This window comes from Ornithorhynchus anatinus, chromosome 13 (genome assembly GCF_004115215.2).
Source record: "Ornithorhynchus anatinus isolate Pmale09 chromosome 13, mOrnAna1.pri.v4, whole genome shotgun sequence".
In the NCBI taxonomy this organism is placed as follows: Eukaryota; Metazoa; Chordata; class Mammalia; order Monotremata; family Ornithorhynchidae; genus Ornithorhynchus; species Ornithorhynchus anatinus.
In genome coordinates, this window is record NC_041740.1 from 25082827 (window position 1) to 25108339 (window position 25513).

At 45.2% G+C, this 25513-nt stretch overlaps 1 protein-coding gene across 1 annotated transcript in view; it reads left to right on the forward strand.

Moving 5' to 3' along the window:
• The window catches only part of RELN (reelin), a 324257-nt gene that overhangs the window by 85997 nt on the left and 212747 nt on the right, over positions 1–25513 (forward strand). The window contains exon 4 of the mRNA XM_029077379.1: positions 14907–14977. Coding sequence (XP_028933212.1) covers positions 14907–14977 — 71 coding nt within the window. The remainder of the gene's footprint in view (positions 1–14906; positions 14978–25513) is intronic.

Here is a 25513-nt window from a genome sequence, read left to right on the forward strand (position 1 = left end):
ATTAGAACACAAGTCCTTCTGACTCCCAACGCCTGTGCTCTATCCACTAAGCCAATAAATAAATAAGTAAATAAATAAATTATAGATTCATTCATTCAAATTTACTTCCTGTGTGCAGAGCACTGTTCTAAGCACTTGGGAGAGTACACTAAAACAGTAAGCAGACACATTCCCTTTCCTCAGTGAGCACAGAGCCTAGAGGGAGAGCTTTTACGTACCCAAGTGCAGTCCCCTTGACGTGTATTGTTGTTTGAGGAATGAATGCATCTGAATGCTTAGCAAAAAGGACCTTGAAACCCAATATCATCTCTACATTCTTCAAACATGCCCTCCAACAGCCCTGGGGAGATGGTCCCCACAGTTTGGTGCAAGGAGAGGGAATTCAAGTGCAGCAATTCTGTAAATCCGTTTTGACTGAATATCAGAAAGGGGGTACAGGTTAGATGCTCTGTAGTCAAGTGGATTCACTTATTTTAAATGAAGTCATTTATGTTCGAAAAGGAAAACTTCAAAGAGATTTCATCCTTTTCCCACCAGTTTCCTTAGATTAAATAATTTTCATGCCAGATCTTACCCGTCTCCAACATTATATTAAAGTGGAAGTTTTTCACGATCTGACTCACATGGAGTTTGAATGTCTTGGCACACCTTGCAGTGAATTAATGACTTGTTATTTATGGCTGACGCACCCTGTTGAAGTGATTTATGTGGCCCGGCTAGGCTCTGGTCGTTATTTTGCATTCTCTGTGCTAGATGTGTCATCAATATCATTAAACGAATTCCCAGTGACACCGCTCTGCTACTGTAGCTTTTGATATAAGGGAGAAGAGAACATAAATCAGGAGCTATGTTTAATTCATGAGGTGGCCCCGATCTCTCACGGAGGTGGGGGTCAGGTTTGGGGATGTCACAGATCTGGTTTACGGTTCCTCTTCTGATTGCACTCAGACTCTCTCCACCCGTCTTTCTGTTGCAGGTAGAAATAAATCACAGAGTTTGTCAAGTGAATGCAATTGGTTTTTATTTATTTAGGACCGATTTGTAGCTGTGATGAACCCATACACTTGAGCGTGGTTTAATGAAGGCACCGGGATGTGCAGTCTGGGATTGCAACCCTCCTTCCCCACAGATAACCCCAGGTCACAGGCAAAAAACCAAAACCAAAAACAGGCTAGGATGACAGGTTTCAAAAAAGAACCCCACTAATTGGACACCGGAGTTGATGATAAGGTGAATCTGAGCAGTTTTTCAAAATGTCCCATCTTGATAATGACCACATAAAGCCAGAGTGGTTTCTGAAGGGAAAGGGGCCCCCGGAGAGCCATTTCATGGGGAAGAAGGTCTCAAGGCACCTGGTGCCAATGTCAGTGAATTCCTCTCAGAAGCCGGAAGCCATGAAGAAAAATGAGCAAGATTCAATCATATTTCTTGAACGCTTACTGTATGCAAAGCACTGTACTAAGCATTTGTGAGAGAAAAATATAACAATAAATAGACACATTCCCTGCCCACAACAAGATGGTGCCTGTCTGCGAGTTCCACCATCGGACTGGTAAGAAGAGCCCAGGTCCATGCCAGGTTGAAACCCTTGAGGAAGACTGGCTTCACCAGAAAGCACAAGAGATTATCGTGATTGTTGTTGATCACTGCCCTGATTATTAATTATTCTTGGGCCAGGCAGAGGGGAGAAGGAGTGCTCCATCATCTGTGCAGGCAAACAGAACTTTGACCCAAAGTGTTCAGGCTGCGTTGAAGTGGGAGAGGAATGAGATTAGGATGGGGAGAGCTGATAGAGTGCCTTAAAACCATTGTTGAGGGATGTCTGCCTAATGTGGAGATGAATGAGCAACCACTGGAGGTTTGTGAGGTGCAGAAAGACGTGCAGAGTGAAGGGGCTCCTGGAGTGGGGAGAGGCTGGAGGCAGGGAGGTCACTGAGGAGGCTAGTGCAGTAGTTCAGGTGGGATATGGAAAGCATTCAGACCAGCATGGTAGCAGATTGAATGGTGAGGAAGGAGCATATTCTAGAGATATCTGTGGGAAAACTTGCAGGCATTTGATTACTGCTCCAGAGGAAGAGTTGGGTAGGATAAGGGGGTTCGGGAAATAGGGATAAGGGAGATATGCCATGGGAGCACAGGGGACACCTTTTCATGCCTTCAGGCTTCTCTGACCTCTCTGTGAGCTTCTTAAGAGCTTCTTAAGAGCAGGGAATCATGTCTGACAACTCTGTTACATCTTACTCTCCCAAGTACTTCAGACAGTGTTCTGCACACAGTAAGCACTCAATAAACACCACTGATTGATTGACATCCTTCCTTGGCTGAGACAACCTCTCCAGAATAACCTCTTCATGCTGAAAAGCAGCGGGGCCTAGTGAAAAGGCCAACACGGGCCTGGGAGTCAGAGGACCTGGGTTCTAATCTCACATCTGCCACTTGTCTGTTCTGTATCCTTTGGCAAGTCACTTAACTTCTCATTGCCTCAGTTTCCTCATTGGTAAAATAGGGATTCAACACCCATTCTCCTGCCTCTTTAGACTGTGACCCATGCCAGGCAGGAACTCTGTCTGACCTGATATGTACCTATCCCATCTCTTAGAACAAAGCTTAACAAATATCTTAAAAAAATAAAAACACAACAGCCTGCAGAGAGTGAGAGAAGACAGCTGATCTCTAGTGAACTGTCAGCAGCAGAAAAGCATGTTGATTTGAATAAAATATTTGGATTTACCATTTGGTATCAGTGTGTGTTATGGGCTAAAGCTTATCGATAGAAACAGACCTTTTCTTATCGGTACAGATCAGTTATTTAAATGCAGTCAGATGCACTTCTTTGGTGTGCAGCTTGGGACTGATTTCAAAAACCCCTTCATAGAACATGCAAGCTATCTATTCTAAGTATAAATTCAGCCACATGCACATCTATAAACCGTGCTATTTTGTATCCAAATTAAATCAGTGTCGACTTTACAGTTGCATCAGCCAAGTTTCTTTCAAGCAATTCTCTGCTTCCAAGATCTGATTTCTTAGTGATGGCTAGCACCTGATCACTTGATCACTTGCTGGATCTTATTTCTTGTTTGTTAAGAGTAATTTTTTCTTGTGGGGCCAAACCAGAAAAGGGCTCAGAATTTCCAAGTTCTTCATAATACTGTATTTTTTTCTGTTACCATCTAACTTCCCAGTCAGTCAATCAATCAGTGGCATTTATTGAGCACTTACTACGTGCATAGCACTGTACTAAGCACTTAATAATAATAATAATGTTGGTATTTGTTAAGCGCTTACTATGTGCCGAGCACTGTTCTAAGTACTGGGGTAGACACAGGGGAATCGGGTGGTCCCATGTGGGGCTCACAGTCTTAATCCCCATTTTACAGATGAGGGAACTGAGGCACCGAGAAGTGAAGTGACTTGCCCACAGTCACACAGCTGACAAATGGCCGAGCCGGGATTCGAACCCATGACCCTGACTCCAAAACCCGTGCTCTTTCCACTGAGCCGGGAGAGAACAGTACACTAATAATAATAATGATAGTATTTAAGTGCTTACTATGTGTCAGGCACTGTACTAAGCATTGGGATAGATACAAGCAAATTGTGATTGACACAGTCCCTTGTCCCTTGTCAATTCCCATTTTACAGATAAGGTAACTGAGACACGGTGAAGTGAAGTGACTCGCCGAAGGTTACACAGCAGACAAGAGTCAGAGCCAGGATTAGAACCCTTGACCTTCTGACTCCCAGACCCATGCTGTATCCACTACACCATGCTGCTTCTCTAAGTTAGCAGACCCGTCCCCTGTCCCACAATGAGCTTACAGTCTAGATGGGAGGATGGGGCAGGGAGTGGCAGGGAAGACATTAACATAAATAATTTACAATGTATAATTTAAAAATATGTACAGAAGTGCTTTGGGGTTGAGGGAGGGGTGAATACCAAATGACAAAATTCACAGATGGGGAAATAAGGGCTTAATTGGGCAAGACCTCTTGAAGGAGATGTGACCTTAATAAGGCTTTGAAAGTGGGGATAGTGGTGGTCTAGTGTCTATAGAAGGGGAAGAAGTTCCAGGTTAGGGAGTAGACTTGGGAAAGGGGTCGGACACAGTGAGTAAAGCTGACACACAAGAAGAGCAAAGTGTGTGGGCTGGGCTGTAATAATAATAATAATAATGTTGGTATTTGTTAAGCGCTTACTATGTGCCGAGCACTGTTCTAAGCGCTGGGGTAGACATAGGGGAATCAGGTTGTCCCACGTGGGGCTCACGGTCTTAATCCCCATTTTACAGATGAGGGAACTGAGGCACAGAGAAGTTAAGTGACTTGCCCACAGTCACACAGCCGACAAGTGGCAGAGTGGGATTCGAACTCATGAGCCCTGACTCCAAAGCCCGTGCTCTTTCCACTGAGCCACGCTGCTTCTCTGCTTCTCTGCTTCTCTGCTGTAGTACGGTATCAATACCAGTTTTACATAGATCACATAATATTTACACATTCAGGGTGGACTCTGGAAAAGTAAAGAATAGTAAAGCAAAGTAAAGCACACATATCTGACAGACATTTAATATTAGCAGTAATAGTAACTATAGTATTTGCTAAATCCTTACTCTGTGGAAACTACTGGGGTAGATATAGGATAATCAGAGTTGTTCTGGTAGACTAGCATGGCGCTGCTGAACATTATTCTCATCCATATTTAGTGAGGGAAGCAGCGTGGCCTAGTGGAGAGAGCACAGGCCTGGGAGTCAGAGAACCTGGGTCCTAGTCCCAGCTCTGCCATTTGCCTGCTGTTTGAACTTGGGTTCACACGTAACTTCACTAGGCCTCAGTTTCCTCAACTGTAAAATGAGGATTACATACCTGTTCTCCCTCCTACTTATATCCCGGCTCTGTCACTTGTCAGCTGTGTGACTGTGGGCAAGTCACTTAACTTCTCTGTGCCTCAGTTACCTCATCTGTAAAATGGGGATTAAGACTGTGAGCCTCACGTGGGACAACCTGATTACCCTGTATCTACCCCAGTGCTTAGAACAGTGCTCTGTACATAGTAAGCACTTAATAAATACCAACATTATTACTTATACTGTGAGTCCCATGTGGGACAGAGACTTTGTCCAGCCAGATTATTTTTTCATTCATTCAGTTGTATTTATTGAACACTTTCTGTGTGCAAAGCACTTGGGAGAGTACAATATAACAATAAACAGACACATTCTCTGCCCACAGCGAGCTCTTGTGTCTCCCTCAAGCGGTTAGTACCGTGTTTGGCACAAAGAAAGTGCTTAACAAATACCACAGTTATTATTACCTCCTGTATGCAGAGCACTGTACTGGCACTTGAAATATGCAGTAAAAAGGGAATACAGGGTCCCTCAATGGAAGAGCTGGAGTGAACTTCCTCAGTGTCAATTCAGTGATCTCCCAGGTGACAGCCCCTTGGGAGAACTAAGGGCTCTACACCCGACTGATCCCAGGAGTGTTCTGCCCTCTATGCAAAAATCTACATCACCACCCATGCAGCACCATCAATTTTCCCAAAAGCAGCAATATTTCCCCACCCCGTTTGATGGTTCTCGGGAAACCCACGCCTACCTCTCTCCTGGCAGCTAAGTCCAGCTGAAATATTAGTGCACGGAGGGGAAGCGGCTAACCTTTCTCTGATTAGTAACCCGTCATCTTGTCAACATCGGCTCCCGGACCCTGAGGCGGGAGTAACGGAAGGTAGCGCTGTCCAACCTCCCCGATTCATTCATCTCCAAGTTCCAGCGTAGCTGGAAATAGTCGACTTGCACCAAGCCCGTTTTCACTGACTTCTCCAAATCTTTCAAGGCTAGAAGCAGTATAGCATAGTGGATAGAGCCTGTAGATACAAGCTAATCAGATTGGACACAGTCCCTGTCCCACACAGGGTCCCAGTCTCAATCCCCATTTTACAGATGAAGGAACTGAGGCCCAGAGAATTAAAATGACTTGTCCAAGGTCACACAGCAGACAAGTGGCAGAGCCAGGATTAGAACCCAGGACCTTCTGATTCTCAGGCCTGTACTCTATCCACTAGGTCATACAGCATGTTTTTCATTCATTCAATAGTATTTATTGAGTGCTTATTATGAGCAGAGCACTGTACTAATCTCTTGGAATATACCAATTTGTGTGTGTATGAAGGATGGAGGGGAGAGAGGGTAAATACCTAAGTGCTTAGTGGATACAGACTCGAGTGCAGAGGTGACCTAGTGGATGGGGAAATTAGGGTGGAGAGATGTGAGGTTAGGGAAGGTTTCCTGGGGGAGATATGATTTTAGTAAGGTTTTGAAGATGTGCGGAGTGGAGGTCTCTTGGATTTGAAGGGAGAAAGAGTTCCAGGCAGCAGGGAGGGAGGGGTAAGTCGTCGACGGCAAGAGAGACGGAAGCAAGGGACAGCGAATAGGTTGGTAAAAAAGGAGCAGTGTGTGTGGGGTGGGCCGTAATGGGAGAGGAGTGAGGCTATGTAGCGGGAGAGAGCTGTCTGAATGCCTTAGGGCCGATTCTAGTGGATTCTTGTGGGCACCCAAGACCTCAGTATAATAATAACAAAAATTATGGTGCTTGTTAAGGGCTTACTATGTGCCAAACCCAGTTCTAAGTCCTGGGGTAAATGGAAGTTAATCAGGTTGGGCACAGTCCCTTTCCCACATGGGGCTCACACTCCTAATCCCCACTTTATAGATGGCATAACAAAGGCCCAGCAAAGTGAAGTGACTTCCCCAAGTCATAGAGCAGACATATGGCGGAGCTGGGATTAGAACCCAGGACTTTTTGATGCTCAGGCCCTTGCTCTATCCTCTAAGCCACACTGCTTCTCTAGCCCATATGTAGGTGTCATGGATTCCAAGATACTGCTCCTGTTTGAGTGGTTTCTTGAACTCCAACATGGTCGTCTTCTGACCTGTAGTGGGGGTGCTGAAGTGTTATCGTCTGTTAGGTAGAGTCATTCTTGAGGTTAATGACTGGGTCCTGACCCTCAGCCATTTGGACGGAACTTTATTAGTCACTGTGGGAAAAATATGTTGTGAGAGGTGCTTTGCTCTCCATGAGCAAAGGCCACTAGAAGCAGGATTGCCAGAAACTTGGAAGGAATTCAAAAATGTAGAATCATGAAACCACTTTTCCCGCTAGCCCGGAGGGTGGATTCTGGGAATTTGAATTAAATACAGATTAATTGATGCCTTGGGAGATTGGTCATTCACCTTTATAAAACATAGATTAACTTAAATACTAATGCTTGTGGGGGGCGGGGTGTAAATGTACATATATATTTATATATATATTGCTAGAAACATTCAGGGCACAGTTCATGTGGGTTTAAAATACCCATGGAGGCTTTATTTCTCCTTCTATAAATAGCCTAGAAATCCACATTTTATGACCCAACTCTGTAAGGGGAAATCCTGCCAACATAATGTTTTTGGGTAAAGTGCCCTGCCAACAAAAATCGGCTTTTTTGAAACCTCTAATCGTCTTGCTATGTCTATCCCAGGAACCTGGGTGCCAAGCTCTTCTGCCTGATTCTGAGACTGACTCTCAAATTAGAAAATGATCGAAATTAGGATTAGTTAGTAGATCAAATGGAAAAACAAATCAATCAGTGAGTGTTTACTGTGTGCCGAGCTCTGTACTACTACTACCACTAATAAAGATGGTATGTGTTAAGTGCTTACTATGTGCCAAGCATTGTTCTAAGCGCTGGGGTAAATACAAGGTTATCAGGTGGTCCCACGTGGGGCTCACAGTCTTAATCCCATTTTAGAGGAGCAGTAACTGAGGCACAGGGAAGCTAGGTGACTTGCCAAAAGTCACACAGCTGACAAATGGTGGAGCTGGGATTAAAACCCACCACCTCTGACTCCCAAGCCCGTGCTTTTTCCACCAAGCCACGCTGCTTCGCTACTAAGCACAACTCTGTATGATCTCTGCCCACAGGGAGCTTTTAGTCTGGAGAGGGAGACAGAGGGGAAATGTCAGGTCAAATGATAGATGCATAAGTGCTGTGGGGCTAAGGATGGAGTGGCTATTAGGTGGCTATTAAGTACTTAAAAAGCACAGAGTCAAGTGCCGGTGGCCATGTCCTGTGAGAAGGCGGTCGGCTTGATCCGTGAGTTGCACCGGGCCCTCGACGGCCAGCTCCCCGCTTACAACATAAGGCTGCAGGGATATGGATAAAGAAGCGTTAGGAGGGGCTCAGGCGGGCAAAGGGGAGGAAGCGGCTGAGGAGAGAGCTTCAGTTGGATACTGCACCCCGGCCGTGGCAAGGTGAGGGGCGTCGTGTTGCCCGTGGCATCGGCTGAGACGTGAGGAGAAGGGCAGGAGCCCAGCCGCTGGGGCCAACCGGGGTTTAATGATGATATTTCTTAAGCACATACTATGTGCAAAGCGCTCTTCTAAGCGCTGGGGGAAGCTACAAGGACAGGTTATCCCATGAGCCGCTCAGTTTTCATCCCCATTTTCCAGACGAGGTCACGGAGGCCCAGAGAAGTGAGGTGACTTGCCCACGGTCGCCCAGCTGACAGGCGGCCGAGCCAGCATTAGAACCCATGACCTCTGACTCCCAAGCCCGGGTTCTTGCCACTGAACCACGCTGGGCTCGGGCCAGAGTTTGACAGTCAGACAATCAATATTTAAACTGATAATAAGTAATAATAATAACGTTGGTATTTGTTAAGTGCATACTATGTGCCTACCCCTCTTTTAAACGCTGGGGTAATATTGATGACATTTGTTAAGCGCTTACTAGGTGCCAAACACTCTTCTAAGCGCTGGGGTAACAATGATGACATTTCTGAACTGCTTACTATGTGCTAAACACTCTTCTAAGCGTTGGTGGGTCATCAGGTGGGCCCATGTAGGGCTCACAGTCTTCATCCCCATTTTACAGATGAGGTCACTGAGGCCCAGAGAAGTGAAGTGATTTGCCCAAGGTCACACAGCTGACAAGCAGAGCCAGGATTAGAACCCATGACCTCTGACTCCCACGCCCGGGCTCTTTCCACTGAGCCACGCTGCTTCTCAGTATATAGTATTATTTATTTACGTGACTGTTTTGTAACTTAAGGAGCAGCAGGACCTAATGAAGAGAGCCCAGGACTGGGAACAATAATATTTGTTAAGTACTTACTATGTGCCATATATTGTACTAAGCTCCGGGGTAGATGCAAATTAATGAGGTTGGACACGGCCCCTACCTCACATTGGGCTCACCGACTAAGTAGGAAGGAGGACAGGTATTTAATCATCATTTTACAGTTAAGGAAACTGAGGCACAGAGAAGTTAAGTGACTTGTCCACGTTCACACAGCAGACAAGTGGTGGAGCCAAGATTAGAACCCAGGTCTTCTGACTCCCAGGCCCATGCTCTTTCCACTGGGCCACACTGCTGTTTGTTTTGTTTTGCTGTCTGTCTCCTCCTCTTAGCCTGTGAGCCTGTTGTTGGGCAGGGATTGTTTCTATCTGTTGCTGAATTGTACATTCCAAGCACTTAGTACAGTGCTCTGCACATAGTAAGCGCTCAATAAATGCGAATGAATGAATGCCAAAGGAGGGAGAGGGAGTAGGGGAAATGAGGGCTTATTCGAGAAAGATCTCTCAGAGGAGATGTGATTTTTAGGAGGACTTTGAAGATGGAGAGAGAGAGTGATGGTCTTTTGGCTATGAAGAGAGGGAATTCCAGCCAGAGGGAGGATGTGGGCGAGGGATTGGCGACAAGACAGAGGAGATGGAGGTACAGTGAGTAGGTCGGCATTAGAGGAGCAAGGTGTGTGGACTGGCTTGCAGCAGGTGATCAATGAGGCAAGGTAGGATGGGGAGAGCTGAGTGAGTGACTTAAAGAGGCTGATAAGCAGTCTCAGTTTAATGCTCTTCACAACAGAAAATGCTAAAGATGAGGTTTGCAAGGTGACTTTTAAGGTTCAAGATGTCAGGGCTAGGCTAAGAATTTGATTATCCAAAATCAGGCAATTCGGACTGCCTGAAAGATTTTAAAGCTGGGAAATAGGGTTTAGTGTAAGGTTACCCCCAAAATGAAGGCACATAAATCTCCCTCAACTTTTTTTGTGTGGTATTTAAGCACTTACTTTGTGCCAGTTCCTGTCCCACATGGGGCTTCTAGTCATAATATCTACTTCACAGATGAGATAACTGAGCCACAGAGAAGTTAACCGTCTTGCCCAAGGTCACACAGCAGACAAGTGGGAGAGCTGGAATTAGACCCAGGTCCTTCTGACTCCCAGGTCCAGACTCTATCCACTAGGTTGTGCAACTTCCCTCATGGGAGCATCTAAAGAATAGAGGACATGAGGTAGCCACTGTCAATATTAGGGCATCAGAACTCAAGGTATACTCTTTTCTAGCACAAGGGAGTTGTTGCGTTTTTTTTTTAGGCTATGACTTGATTCTCTAATTTACATTACCTACTCCCAAGGTATTGACAGTAATTAACTCTGAGAACAGTGTGGTTGCTGTCTTAACAGAAAAGAATTACAAAGTGACAATGTGTTTTTTCTCCCCATTAACAGCAATCAGAGCATCAGGCCATGAGCGAAGGCATTACTGAGTCAGAAGTCACCCAAGAAGCAACATGCTGGAGAGGCAGCATGGCATAGTGAAAAGAGCATGGGCCTGGGAGTCAGAGGACCTGGGTTCTAATCCTGGCTCTGCCACTCACCCTCTGTGTGACCTTGGACAAGTCACTTAACTTCTCTATGCCTCACTTCTCCTGTTCACCCTCCTACTTGGACTGTGAGCCCCATGTGAGACGGGGACCGTGTCCAACCTAATTAATTTGTATCTACCCCAGTGCTTAAAACAGTGACAGACAGGAAGTATTTCAGAAATATCAGGAAAATTAAGAAGATTGTTTCTGACAGTGGCAGCCTGATGTTGGTCCACGCCCAAGCTGGATGGAAGTAAAATCTCAAATAAGAGAACTATTTAGAGATATGGTACCTCCCTGATCTAAAGGAAATACAATATCCCCTTGCCAAGAAGTCTTTTCCCTCAGTACAATATCCAAGGAAATCTACTTTAGTTGTTTGGCTGGTTCATGCAGATGAACCAGCCACTGTAGAGATACTAAGTTCATAGGTTCAGAGGTTCAGGGGCATAGAGGTGGAGAGGGACAGAGGTAGGGAAATATAATGCTGCCTTAAAGTTATCCTCAGACAAGGCGAAGATGGAATATGTGAAAATATCTGCCAATTTGAGAAGGGACCACAGAGAAACATATAGAATTGATCTCTTTCTCGTTACTTTTATGTTTAAGGGGATAAAGATGAGAATTGTGTTTGTTCATTCATAGGTATGTAAATAATTATTTGGGGGCTGGTTCGGAAAAAAACCCTTCTTCAGTGATTGAAGATAGAGTTTTCTGGTATCATTAAATTTGGATGTTCTTTGGCATTTGATTCCCAGATCATTCACCTGGCTACGCCTTACTGACCTATAGGTCTATAAAGGAAGTTTTGGTATCCTATATTCTGCATCAGTGGTATTTGAGGGCTTATTGTGTACAGAGTATTGTACTAAGCGCTTGGAAGTATATGGTACAACAGAGTTGGTAGACATGTGCCCTGCCCGCAAAAAGCTTAAAGTTTGTAAGACCTGAACCTATATTTTATAATAAATACTAGTTTTTCCAGGAGCAGCTCAGAGATTGTAGGGTTCAGGGATCTGGGCAGTTGCCCTGGTCACCATGTTTCATGATCACATGGGTCACTGGGAATAATAATGATAATAATAATTGTAGTATTTGTTAAATGCTTAGTATGTGCCAGGCACTGTATTAAGTGCTGGGATGGATACAAGCAAATTGGGTGGACACAGTCCCTTTCCCACACTGGGCTCACAGTCTCAACCCCATTTTACAGATGAGTTAACTGTGGCCCAGAGATGATGATGGGTACACAAAAGTTCTTTGTTCCATCAGTGAAGCAAAAATTCAAAGATGGAAGACATGTACAGTGCACTACACAGGGCGCTGAATAAATACAATTGATTGATCACTGAGTATCCCTCTGTATAATGAACTGTATTGGTAGAGTAATTTGCATAGTGGATAGAGCATGGCCCTGGGAGTCAGAGGGTCATGGGTTCTAATCCTGGCTCCACCACTTGTCTGCTATGTGACCTTGGGAAAGTCACTTCACTTCCTTGTGCCTCAGTTCCCTCATCTATAAAATGGGAATTGAGAGTATGTCCCCCACATAGGAAAGGGACTGTGTCCAACTCAAATGACTTGTATCCACCCCAGTGCTTAGTACACTGCCTGGAATATAATAAGTGCTTAACAATTATCATTATTATTAACTTAGGGGAAAAAAAAGCACAGGCCCTCCCCTCAGAGAACTCACAGGCAAGCAAATTTTACCACCTGGTAAAGCTGTAAGAGTAAATATCACTTTGTTTATGTTTCTGTTAGTTTGGTAAAAAAGAGAAACCTGAATATTTACCCCACAAAAGATGTCAGGCATATTTCACACCCTTTCAACAATGTTATAGTATCCCTAGCAACCTAGTAATGCTGTTTGACCAAATAAACAATTGTAAATTCAGTGTCTACAAGTGAGAGTCAAGCCCCAGCCCCTGTCGACCTCCCAAATTCATTTTCCAAAATGAATTCAACCAAGTTTCTGAAAGCATTCTAGCAGTGGTTTATACAGAATTCATTTGACGATTACTTTTAAAGACCCATAGTTTTGAAACTCATCAACCATCAAGAAAATTTCTGTATGGGGCATGGTTTGTTTAAAACAAGAATTTAACTAGTCCATCTGCTTTCTGATGACACACAGTATTCTGTTTTAATTTTCCCTTGATTATTATTTTAGAAAATACAGTCTAGTATATTCCTTGAACACTTAGTTACTTTAATCAGTCCGTTTCCCAACATTATTCCGGGAATGGTTTCTTCCATCTTTGTGTGTTTGCTTCACTGATGGAACAAAGAGCCTTTGTGCATCCATCTAAAGAAAAATCTGTCCTAGAGAATCACTGTTCTTCTTATTCCAAACTGACACCCACCAGTGGTGAATTTTATCCATGGGTGTGGCTAAGTGATTCACCCACGGTTATACAGTAGGCAAGTGGTGGAACTGGGATTAATCAGTCAATCGTATTTATTGAGTGCTTACTATCTGCAGACCACTCTCCTGAGAGTTTGGGAGAGTACACTATAACAATAAACAGACATATTCCCTGCCCACAATGAGCTAAGAGTCCAGGGGGAACCCAGGTCCTCAGTCCTGCGAAGCAGCATGGCGTAGTGGCTAGAGCACAAGCCTGGGTTCAGAAGGCTTTGGGTTTTAATTCTACCTCTGCCACTTGTCTGCTGTGTGACCTTGGGCAAGTCTGTTAACTTTTCTGAGCCACAGTTACCTCATCTGTAAAATGGGAATTGAGACTACGAGCCCAATGTGGGACAGGGACTGTATCCAAACCAATTTGCTTTTATCCATCCTGGCACTTAGTAAACAATTTAACAAATGCCACAGTTATTTGGATATTTAACCTACGGATTAATCCATAAATAGTTCCCAGTCATTGTAAGAAATATCTGCCTATTTCATTCTTAAAAAGAGATAAAAATTGTTTATCTGTTTTTAATTATTTTAGACCTAGAATACAACACATTTCTAAGGGCTAATACTTGATCTGGAAAGTATTATTTCTTTCCCTCTGAGGAATCATAGCCCATCAAACCATTTGATTGAGTATTTCATTTTCAAACAATTAGGAGGCAAAACTCCCCTTAGAAAAGGGGAAATGGTTCTCTTCCAAATGACCGTCAGACCCAGCAGGAAAGCTCGTTTCTCTGGAGATGGTGTTCATTTTGAGGGTGGGTAGAGTGAATTTCCTCTGCGAGGAACACTGTGCTGCCTGCTAATGAGAGAGCAGTGACTTCCTTCCTTTCGATTCCATGGGCAGTCCTTGAAATGCACCTTTTGCCAGGTAAAAGCCATGCATTTTTTTTATGATATTTGTTCAGCGCTTACTATGCGCCAGTCACTGTACTAACAGCCAAGGTAGATTGAAGCTAACCAGATTGGACACAGTCCATGTCCCAAATGGGGGTCTCAGTCTTAGTCCCCATTTTACAGATGAGGTGACTGAGGCACAGAGGAGTTAGTGATTTGCCCAAGGTCACACAGCAGGTGTGGACTTTTTCTTACTCACTTCAAAGCGCACAGACATTCCCATCCTAAACCTTCATTTCCTCTTCTCCCACTCCTTTCTCTGTAGCCCTGGAGCTTTGCTCCCTCAATTCACCCCTCAGCCCCACAATACTTTTATACATATCCAAAATTTTTGGATTATAAACTTGTTGTGGGCAGGGAGCATGTCTACCAACTCTGTTATACTGTACTCTCCCAAGTGCTTAGTACAGTGCTCTGCACACGGTAAGCACTCAATAAATACAATTGATTGATTGATTCTTATCCAGCAAACCATTCCCATCTATGGCTACTAGAATACAGTTGTCTCTCTTTCTCTATTGTTATTAATAACAATTACAATAATAATAATTGTGATATTTGTTAAGCACTTACTATGTTCCAGCCACTGTACTAAGCTCTGGGGTAGTTGCAAGTAAATCGGGTTGGACACAGTCCCTGTCCCACTTGGAGCTCACAGTCTTAATCCTCATTTTACAGATAAGATAGCTGAGTCACAGAGAAGTTAAGTTGCGAAGCCGGGACTGGAACCCAGGTCCTTCTGACTCCCAGGCCCTGGCTGTACCCACTAGGCCAAGCTGCTTCTCAATTTGCTTGTTGCTTTTGATTTTAAACAGATTTTTTTCTGAGAACGTGTTGAGCCCAATAAGTCTCAAATGAGTGCTTGGTTAGCCTAACCCATTCCTCTCTTTCTACTTCCAGGGCAACGGCAACTCACAGAGGCCAAATTATATTCAAGGATGCCCTAGCCCAGCAGCTGTGTGAGCAAGGAGGTAAGAACTGTTGTATGCCCTCGGTGCTAGGCAGGTTTTGCAACTATCCAGATTATTCAATCTCTACAGCAGTGACCTGTGTTTGAAAGAGTGTTAGTAAATACTGAGAGGGAAAATAAGAGAAACTTTGAATTAGGTTCTTTTACTCTACCCTAGAGCCTTCCTGACAGGTCATACCTTATATTTCTTTTAAGGGAGGGTTACAGAGATGGAGACTTTAATTTTATGGTATTACGTTAGGCACTTACTTTGTGCCAGGCACCAGACTAAGCACTGGGGTAGATACAAGTTAATCAGGTCGGGCACAGACCATATCTCAAATGGAGCTCCCAGTCTTAATGCCCATTATACAGATGAGGGAACTTAGGCACAGATAAATTGAGTGGTTTGCCCAGGATCAAACAACAGATAAGTGGTAGAGCTGGGATTAGAATTCAGGTCCTTTTGACTCCCAGGGCCATGTGCTGCCTAATGTACTCCCAGGCCACACTGCTTCCCACACTGAAGGAAACTATTAACAATATGGAAGGCAATTATCCCATGGAGTAAAGGTAAAATATTTTTCCCATGAAAAATATTTTTCCCATGTGTGAGCTACACATATGTTGGAAATTTAAGTCTGACAAGTACTCTATTCCCAGAGCAGAAAAATACTCATGCTTAAATTCCCCAACCAATACCCGTGGATATTTTATAGAGTGAAGCCATTTTTATTTTGAAGAGCAAACCCATTTACCAATTCTAAAGATAGACTAATTGGTTTCTTATACCTCATGGAGATCAATTTGAGAGAATCTGGTAGTCTGGGAACTTTTTCCCAGTCAAAAAACAACCTTTCAGAAATATCAGTTGGCAAGTGATGGAATTATCATTCAGATGTAGAGTGCAGAAGTGGAGTAACAGTGCTGTGGATGGTTTGTAAATATTACTTCCATCAACCTGGCTTCTTGGGGACTCTGATTCTTTCAGACCCAGAATCCTTGTTCTTCAACCTCTTTGTATGACTGGCAAGCTGTTTAGGGACATAGATTGCAAGCTACTTGAGGGTGGGAACTGAGACTTCTATTTTATATTCCCAGGTGCCTAAGGAGTGAGTTCTGCACCCAGCAGTTGCCTAATAAACACTTGGGGCGGGGGGGGGGGTGTACTGGAAAGCCAGAAATTGAAATAAACTAGTAAAAAACTTATCACTGCTGGCCTCTCACCAATGTCCTGCCTCTGGCCTGGAATATCTTCCTTTTTCTTATGTGACAAACTTCAAAGCATTATTGAAGGCACATCTCCTCCAGGAGGCCTTCCCTGTCTAGGCCCTCCTTTCCTCTTCTCCCTCTCCCTTCTGCACCACCCTGACTTACTCCCTTTATTCATTTCCCCCTTCCCAGCCCCACAGCACTTATGTACTTATCTGTAATTTATTTATTTAAATTAATGTCTGTCTCCCCCACTAGTATTCCATCTAATTAAACATGCTTTTAGGGTTTGCTTTGCTTCCACTTTCACAGCGGACAACTCTTAAGTAAGGGTGGTGTGGTGCTTTCTCATTTGCTGCTTGCTCCTGTGTCATTTGGCTCACTTGAAATGCTAAATAATCCTTTGTACTCATAAGGGGAGTAGTCCTTGAGCACAGAAAAAGCTACCACGGCTCTAAATTTATAACATTTGGGGGCCTTCATTATCATACTTGAAGGTCAAAACTATTCGGTGCTGCAATAAAATATAAAAAGTAATAAAGGAAATTATTCCTGGGGTGATGAAAGTCTACGTTCCTAGCTCATTAAACAGGAACTTCACTGAGCCGCTCTAATTTGTCATATTTAGCTCGAGAAGTTTAATACATTTGAATTACAAATTAGAAGGCAGCATACCTGAGGCAAGGATGTCTCGGCTCTTTGGAGATAGGGTGCCTTGACCACAATCCCCGTATTGCTAAGAGTTACTCAGCAGAGTACCTTTAGTGCCTGTCTCACCCTGTAGTTGTGTATGGGAAGAAGTTGTTAGTACTTTTAGCCAAAGATGGGTTAACTGCTTTGCTTCTTGACCTGGGATTCATTCATTCATTCATTCAATAGTATTTATTGAGCGCTTACTATGTGCAGAGCACTGTACTAAGCGCTTGGGATGAACAAGTCGGCAACAGATAGAGACAGTCCCTGCCGTTTGACGGGCTTACAGTCTAATCGGGGGAGACGGACAGACAAGAACAATGGCAATAAATAGAGTCAAGGGGAAGAACATCTCGTAAAAACAATGGCAACTAAATAGAATCGAGGCGATGTACAGTTCATTAACAAAATAAATAGGGTAACGAAAAATATATACAGTTGAGCGGACGAGTACAGTGCTGTGGGGATGGGAAGGGAGAGGTGGAGGAGCAGAGGGAAAAGGGGAAAAAGAGGGTTAAGCTGCAGAGAGGTAAAGGGGGGATGGTAGAGGGAGTAGAGGGAGAAGAGGAGCTCAGTCTGGGAAGGCCTCTTGGAGGAGGTGAGTTTTAAGTAGGGTTTTGAAGAGGGAAAGAGAATCAGTTTGGCGGAGGTGAGGAGGGAGGGCGTTCCGGGACCGCGGGAGGACGTGACCCAGGGGACGACGGCGGGATAGGCGAGACCGAGGGACGGCGAGGAGGTGGGCGGCAGAGGAGCGGAGCGTGCGGGGTGGGCGGTAGAAAGAGAGAAGGGAGGAGAGGTAGGAAGGGGCAAGGTGATGGAGAGCCTTGAAGCCTAGAGTGAGGAGTTTTTGTTTGGAGCGGAGGTCGATAGGCAACCACTGGAGTTGTTTAAGAAGGGGAGTGACATGCCCAGATCGTTTCTGCAGGAAGATGAGCCGGGCAGCGGAGTGAAGAATAGACCGGAGCAGGGCGAGAGAGGAGGAAGGGAGGTCAGAGAGAAGGCTGACACAGTAGTCTAGCCGGGATATAACGAGAGCCCGTAACAGTAAGGTAGCCGTTTGGGTGGAGAGGAAAGGGCAGATCTTGGCGATATTGTAGAGGTGAAACCGGCAGGTCTTGGTAATGGATAGGATGTGTGGGGTGAAGGAGAGAGACGAGTCAAGGATGACACCGAGATTGCGGGCCTGAGAGACAGGAAGGATGGTCGTGCCATCCACGGTGATAGAGAAGTCTGGGAGAGGACCGGGTTTGGGAGGGAAGATGAGGGGCTCAGTCTTGCTCATGTTGAGTTTTAGGTGGCGGGCCGACATCCAGGTGGAGACGTCCCGGAGGCAGGAGGAGATGCGAGCCTGAAGGGAGGGGGAGAGGACAGGGGCGGAGATGTAGATCTGCGTGTCATCTGCGTAGAGATGGTAGTCAAAGCCGTGAGAGCGAATGAGTTCACCGAGGGATATATTCACACATGCCCTCACACATTAATTATATTATTATTACAAATAATAATGTTGCAAACAATATGCAAACAATATTATTCTTAATAATTTATTATTAATTTATTGTTAGTAATATTAATATTATTGTTCCAAAGAATAATAATAATTGTGGTGCTTGTTAAGCACTGACTGTATGCCAGACACTATACTAAGCTCTGGAGTGGATATAAGGAAATTGGGCTTTGGACACAGTCCCTATCCCACATGGGGCTCACAGTCTTAATCCCCATTTTACAGATGAGATAACTGAGGCCCAGAAAAGTGAAGTGACTGGCCCAAGGACACACAGCAGGCAAAGAGCAGAGCCGAGATTGGAACCTGGTCCTTCTGACTGCCAGGCCTGGGCTCTATCCCTGACGTCAAAGCTGCTTACATATTCAAAAGGTTAAAGCCAGCTGCCTGAGCTTGGGATGCCTCTAGAGCAGATTTTATCATGCCATGAAACAGAGAACTAGGCCATTTTCATTGAGAACCTTGGACCTTCGGGAAAGAGCACAGCTCCAGGAGCCAGAAAAAGTGGGTTCTATTCCCAGCTCCACCACTTGTCTACTGTGTGATCTTGAGCAAGTCACATCACTTCTCTGTGCCTCAGTTACCTCATCTGCAAAATTACACAAGGACTGTGTCCAACCTGATTAGCTTCAGACAGTGCCTGGCACTTTGTAAGCACTTAACAAGTACTATTAAAACAAAAACAAAGTTTCCACCACATGTAAGAGTGTACTGCTATTTTCTCCTCCTCCTTTTCTCTCTTCTTCCTCCTCGTCCTTCTCCTACACTACTCTTTTCCCTCTTCCTCCCCTTTTTCTTTCCTATTCTTCTTTCTTCTCTTTCTCTTCCTTGTCCTTCTACTTTCCCTTTTTGTCCTCTTCATTTCCTCTCACTCCTCCTCCTCCTCCTTTTCTTCTGTGTCTTTCTCCTGCTCTTCCTTCACTTTCCTCTTCTCCTTTCTTCCAGTGGTGGGATGCAGCAAGTTAAACATTTCCTAACTCCTCTTCCTTAGCTTTCTCTTCTTTCTTTCCTCCTTCTCTTTCTTCTCTCCTTCTCCCTCTTCTTAGTGCTATTTTAATAACAGCTTTTCTCCAATGCTAGTCAGTTCTGAAAGAAACTAAGCCTCTCATCTTATGCTTTTTGGCAGAGCTTAAAATTTCTTCTTCTTGTTGACCGTGAGTCAGGCAATTACCCATCCACTGGACCATGTGGGTATTCTCACCCTCCCAAAGGGTCATGGCCTCTAGGCAGCTCTGATGGGTAAGCAGTGTGGCCTAGTGGACAGAGCACAGGCATGGGAGTCAGAGGACTTGGGTTCCAATTCTGGTTCTTCCACTTACCTTCTGGGATCTTGGAAAAGTCATTTAATCTGTCTATACCTCAGTTTCCTCATCTGAAAATGGGGATTAAATACCTGTTCTCTCACTCGTTCAGACTGTGGGCCCCATGTGAGACAAGGACTGCATCTGAGCTGATTATATGGAATCTAGCCCAGTGCTCAGTGCACTGCTGATACATAGAATAAAGCTTAACAAATACCACAGTTATTATGATTATTATCATCATTCTCATTCAAGCGCAGTTTTACCACATGAATTGATCCATGGGAAGAAAGTAATCCATATGCTTTTCATCGGAACTTTGTTTATGCTGGAAATACCCACACCACTGAGCGAACCATATTTCTATTTAGTATTGGTATCGACCCAAAGTTTCGCTGGGTGAGCTGCCTGAACTGTTGCAATCTGATCTTCTAAAATGTAACTGTAAGACCCAGAAGTCAAACAAAATAATGAAATTGAAGCGGCATGGAATCATCAAGGAAGGGCTCAGGGAGGAGGGTTCCCTTGGGAGACTCACTGAAGCTCTTTTAGGTTGGTTCTTTTTCTGCAAATCAGGGGTAACAGCTGTCCACCACATGCCAGCGTTATGTAACGGATTATTGTATTGGATGATGCTGGGGAATTCTGGGAAAAGTAAAACTAAATTGCATACTGATCATGAATCTCCCAGTTTTGACCCTGAAGAGGCAGGGGGTTGTGGCTTTTTTCTTATAAGACCTGTGGAGAAGAAATGGTATATTAAGTAATTTTGCCCCCCATCAGAGGTGATGAAGGGGAAGCCATTTCAAAGAAAGAGGTATGGGCCTTTAGCTTCTTGTTTTCTATTAGGTACCATTAGTCAAGAGCAGTTAAAGATCTTTCTTCTGTGATTCATCACAAACTCTGACTAGTAAAGCTCTTTCATTTCACTTTTTCCCTGTTCCTTTTCCATATCCTTTTGAAAGAGTGAATGGCTGGGTGAGTAGAAGTAGAAACAGTCAATTAATGGTATTTACTGAGCATTTACCATGTGCAGAGTCCTGTATTAAGCTCTTGAAGAGGCCAGAAAAGGCATGCCTTCATTTGACTCATGAAAACTTGTGTGTGGTCATTTCACATCTGCTTCATTTACTGACCCTGCCCTTCCTCTCTTTCCCTAGAATGATTTCCTTTATTCGGTCCACACTAACTCTGTTTCAGTAAGTCTACTGACTTATTGAAACACTTCAGCCCCCTCTTTCTCACACACCTCATGGTGAATTGCCAATCCTTTCAAGGGCAGTCCAGCTGGACAAAAAGGAAGTGTTGCTACCAAATATTTTTCAAAACAGATTTTCATGGGCTTTCCCCAGAAGTGTCCATTGTTTTACTTAATCCCCACTGAATCGATCTTTACTCCGTTGTAAACCTGTTCCTTTGGGCCCTCTCGTGTACCAAAGATATGGATGAAGGGATGAAGATTTAGCTCTCTGTGGGCAAGGAAAGGGTCCCCCACCTCTGTTATATTGTATTCTCCTGAGCACTTAGTACAGGGCTCTGCACACAGTAAGCACTCAAGCAATACCACTAATTGATTAAATGCCAAAATTTTGGGTCATTTTTTGGACTGTCATTCTACACAGGCAAAATGCCCCTTTCACCAAAGAGCAGGGTTGTATCTTTATAACAGTAATAATAAAAAATGATAATTGTGGTATTTGTTGCACTTACTGTGTACCATACACTCTTCTAAGCGCTAGGGAAGATATGAGGTAATCAGGGTGGACACAGTCCCTATCCCACATGGGGCTCGCAGTCTTAATCCCCATTTTACAGATGAGGTAACTGAGGCACAGAGAAGTTAAATGGCTTGCCCAAGGTCACACAGCAGACTAGTGGCAGAGCCAGGATTAGAAACCATGTCCTCTAACTCCCAAGCCCATGCTCCTTCCACTAAGCCTCACTAATAATTATAGTCTTTGTTAGGTGCTTACTATGTGCCGGGGTAGATACAAGATAATTGCGTTGGACACTGTCCCTGTCCGATATGACGCTTACAGTCTTAATCCCCATTTTATAGATGAGGGAACGGAAGCACAGAGAACTGAAATGACTTGCCCAAAGTCATGCAGCAGACCAGTCGTGGAGCCAGGATTAGAACCCGTGACCTTCTGACTTCCAGGCCCATGCTCTATCCATTAGACCATGCTGTTCCTGGCCCTTGTGTGAGCAAGAACTAGACCATACCTCTCCTTCACTGGGCGCTCTGACCAACGCAACCTTCCCAGAGTCAGGGGCTGGATGGCGCCTGATGGCCCAGCTGGGGGCGGTCTCATCCGCACCCACGGTCCAACCGGGCATCTGGACGACTAGCAGACCCAAGGGTCCCTCTGCTTCTGCTCCAAAGCTCAGGACTCCCTATGCACACCTGCAGCCATCACCAGACCACCAGTTTGACCTCCATTGCAGTGGTTGCTTGTAGGAAGGGAGACCAGCTGTCCAGTTCCAAATTGGCCAACCTCAACTTCCTGTCCACTTCCAGGAGGGAATGACTGGGTGGGCCAACATGCAGGGCAGATATGGCCTTGGGAATGACCAGGACCTTTTAAAAAATAAGAAGCATGAAATGATTCAAGAAAAAAAATGTCACAAAATAGCTAACTTCATGAAACAGGGTTCCATATCTACCACATTGTTTTGGGTTTTTTTTTTTTAATAGCTACCACCTCCTACATCTGATGGGATTCCTTGGCAAACTGAAGCTGCCTAATTGTAGTTGTGTGATAGGAAATACCTGCCTCCCTTGAGCCCCGTCAGGAACAAAGACTATGTCCAACTTGATTAATTCGTGTCTGCCCCAGCATTTACAACAATGCTGACACACAGTAACTGCTTAACTACAATGATAATGACAAAACTAATAGTAATAATAATGCCTCAGTCTCATGAAATCTCCAGCATTTGGAATAACCCTTGAGAGTAATGTTATTTATTAAGCTCCTACTCTGTGCCAAGTACTGGAGCAAGAGCAGGATAATTAGATCATCCACCATGTAGTTTTAATCTCATATTTATTCTGAATACTGAAACAGAAAGCCCAGTGAGAATGTTTGCTCTCCATTCTAGAAGGAAATGTCGGGAATTGTGAAATATCCCAGAGTAAAGAAAAATATCATAATAGCATTTGATTTTGATCTTATACTTCTGGATGCATTCTGACATCCCAAATGGGTTTAAATTAAATCAAAAGCAATTTAGGTTGAGCATAAGGAAACACTTCTTGTCAATGAGGGAGATGAAACACTGAAACATAATAGTAAGGGAAAATGTGACAGCATGCATAGCACCAGTAGAGAAGATGTATGGTCTCACAGAAAGAATGCAGGATTGGGTGTTAGAACATTTGGGTTCTCATCCCAGCTCCACCACTTGCTTGCTGTGTGACACTGGACAAATCCTGTAACTTCTCTGTGCCTCAGGTTCCTCATTTGTACAATAGGGATAAAATACCTGTCTCCTTCCCCCTAGCTACCTTAGCATGTAGGACAGTGCTTTGCATATTTTTGTGATATTTAAGCACTTAATATGTGCCAAGCACTGTACTAAGCACTGGGCCCGTCACCCCCGCCGATTGTTCCGGACCTTTAACTCTCTCCTTAGGCCCCCTGTTCCTCCCCCTCCCCCATCTCTCACCCCTAATGATCTGGCCACCTATTTCCTCACGAAAATCAACACGATCAGGTCTGAGCTCCCCAAAGTCACCCCTCCGCCTCTCCCCTCCCCCCCCAACAACCCCCTCCCCTACTTTCCCATCCTTCCCTGCAGTATCCTCAGAGGAGATCTCCTCCCTCCTCGCAAGTGCCACCCCCTCCACCTGCGCCTCGGACCCCATTCCCTCTCACCTTCTTAAAACCATCGCCCCTGCCCTCCTCCCTTCCTTAACTTCTATTTTTAACCACTCAATCTCCAAGGGCTCCTTCCCCTCTGCCTTCAAACACGCCCACGTCTCCCCCATCCTAAAAAAACCCACTCTTGACCCCACTTCCCCCTCCAGTTATCGTCCTATCTCCCTACTACCCTTCCTTTCCAAAATCTTTAGAACGAGTCGTCTACAATCGATGCCTAGAATTCCTTAACTCCCATTCTCTCCTAGACCCCCTCCGATCTGGCTTCCGTCCCCTCCACTCTACCGAGACTGCTCTCTCTAAGGTCACCCATGACCTCCTTCTTGCCAAATCCAATGGCTCCTACTCCATTCTGATCCTCCTTGACCTCTCTGCTGCCTTTGACACTGTCGACCATCCCCTCCTCCTCCATACCTTATCTCACCTTGGCTTCACGGACTCTGTCCTCTCCTGGTTCTCCTCTTACCTCTCTGGCCGATCATTCTCGGTCTCCTACGCTGGAGCCTCCTCCCCCTCCCATCCTTTAACTGTTGGAGTTCCTCAAGGGTCAGTTCTTGGCCCTCTTCTGTTCTCCATTTACACTCACTCCCTCGGTGAACTCATCCGCTCTCACGGCTTTGACTACCATCTCTACGCAGATGACACGCAGATCTACATCTCCGCCCCTGTCCTCTCCCCCTCCCTTCAGGCTCGCATCTCCTCCTGCCTCCGGGACGTCTCCACCTGGATGTCGGCCCGCCACCTAAAACTCAACATGAGCAAGACTGAGCTCCTCATCTTCCCTCCCAAGCCCGGTCCGCTCCCAGACTTCTCCGTCACCGTGGATGGCACGACCATCCTTCCCGTCCCGCAGGCCCGCAATCTCGGTGTCATCCTTGACTCGTCCCTCTCGTTCACCCCACACATCCTATCCGTTACCAAGACCTGCCGGTTTCACCTCTACAATATCGCCAAGATCCGCCCTTTCCTCTCCACCCAAACGGCTACCTTACTGTTACGGGCTCTCGTTATATCCCGGCTAGACTACTGTGTCAGCCTTCTCTCTGACCTCCCTTCCTCCTCTCTCGCCCCGCTCCGGTCTATTCTTCACTCCGCTGCCCGGCTCATCTTCCTGCAGAAACGATCTGGGCATGTCACTCCCCTTCTTAAACAACTCCAGTGGTTGCCTATCGACCTCCGCTCCAAACAAAAACTCCTCACTCTAGGCTTCAAGGCTCTCCATCACCTTGCCCCTTCCTACCTCTCCTCCCTTCTCTCTTTCTACCGCCCACCCCGCACGCTCGGCTCCTCTGCCGCCCACCTCCTCGCCGTCCCTCGGTCTCGCCTATCCCGCCGTCGACCCCTGGGTCACGTCCTCCCGCGGTCCTGGAACGCCCTCCCTCCTCACCTCCGCCAAACTGATTCTCTTTCCCTCTTCAAAACCTTACTTAAAAATCACCTCCTCCAAGAGGCCTTCCCAGACTGAGCTCCTCTTCCCCCTCTACTCCCTCTGCCATCCCCCCTTTACCTCTCCGCAGCTAAAGCCTCATTTTCCCCTTTTCCCTCTGCTCCTCCACCTCTCCCTTCCCATCCCCACAGCACTGTACCCGTCCGCTCAACTGTATATATTTTCGTTACCCTATTTATTTGGTTAATGAATTGTACATCGCCTTGATTCTATTTAGTTGCCATCGGTTTTTACGAGATGTTCTTCCCCTTGACGCTGTTTAGTGCCATTGTTCTTGTCTGTCCGTCTCCCCCGATTAGACTGTAAGCCCGTCAAACGGCAGGGACTGTCTCTATCTGTTGCCGACTTGTTCATCCCAAGCGCTTAGTACAGTGCTCTGCACATAGTAAGCGCTCAATAAATACTATTGAATGAATGAATGAATGAATGGGATAGATACAACCTAATCAGGCTGTTCACAGTCCATGTCCCCTATAGGGCTCATAGACTTAATCCCCATTTTACAGAGAAGTTAAGT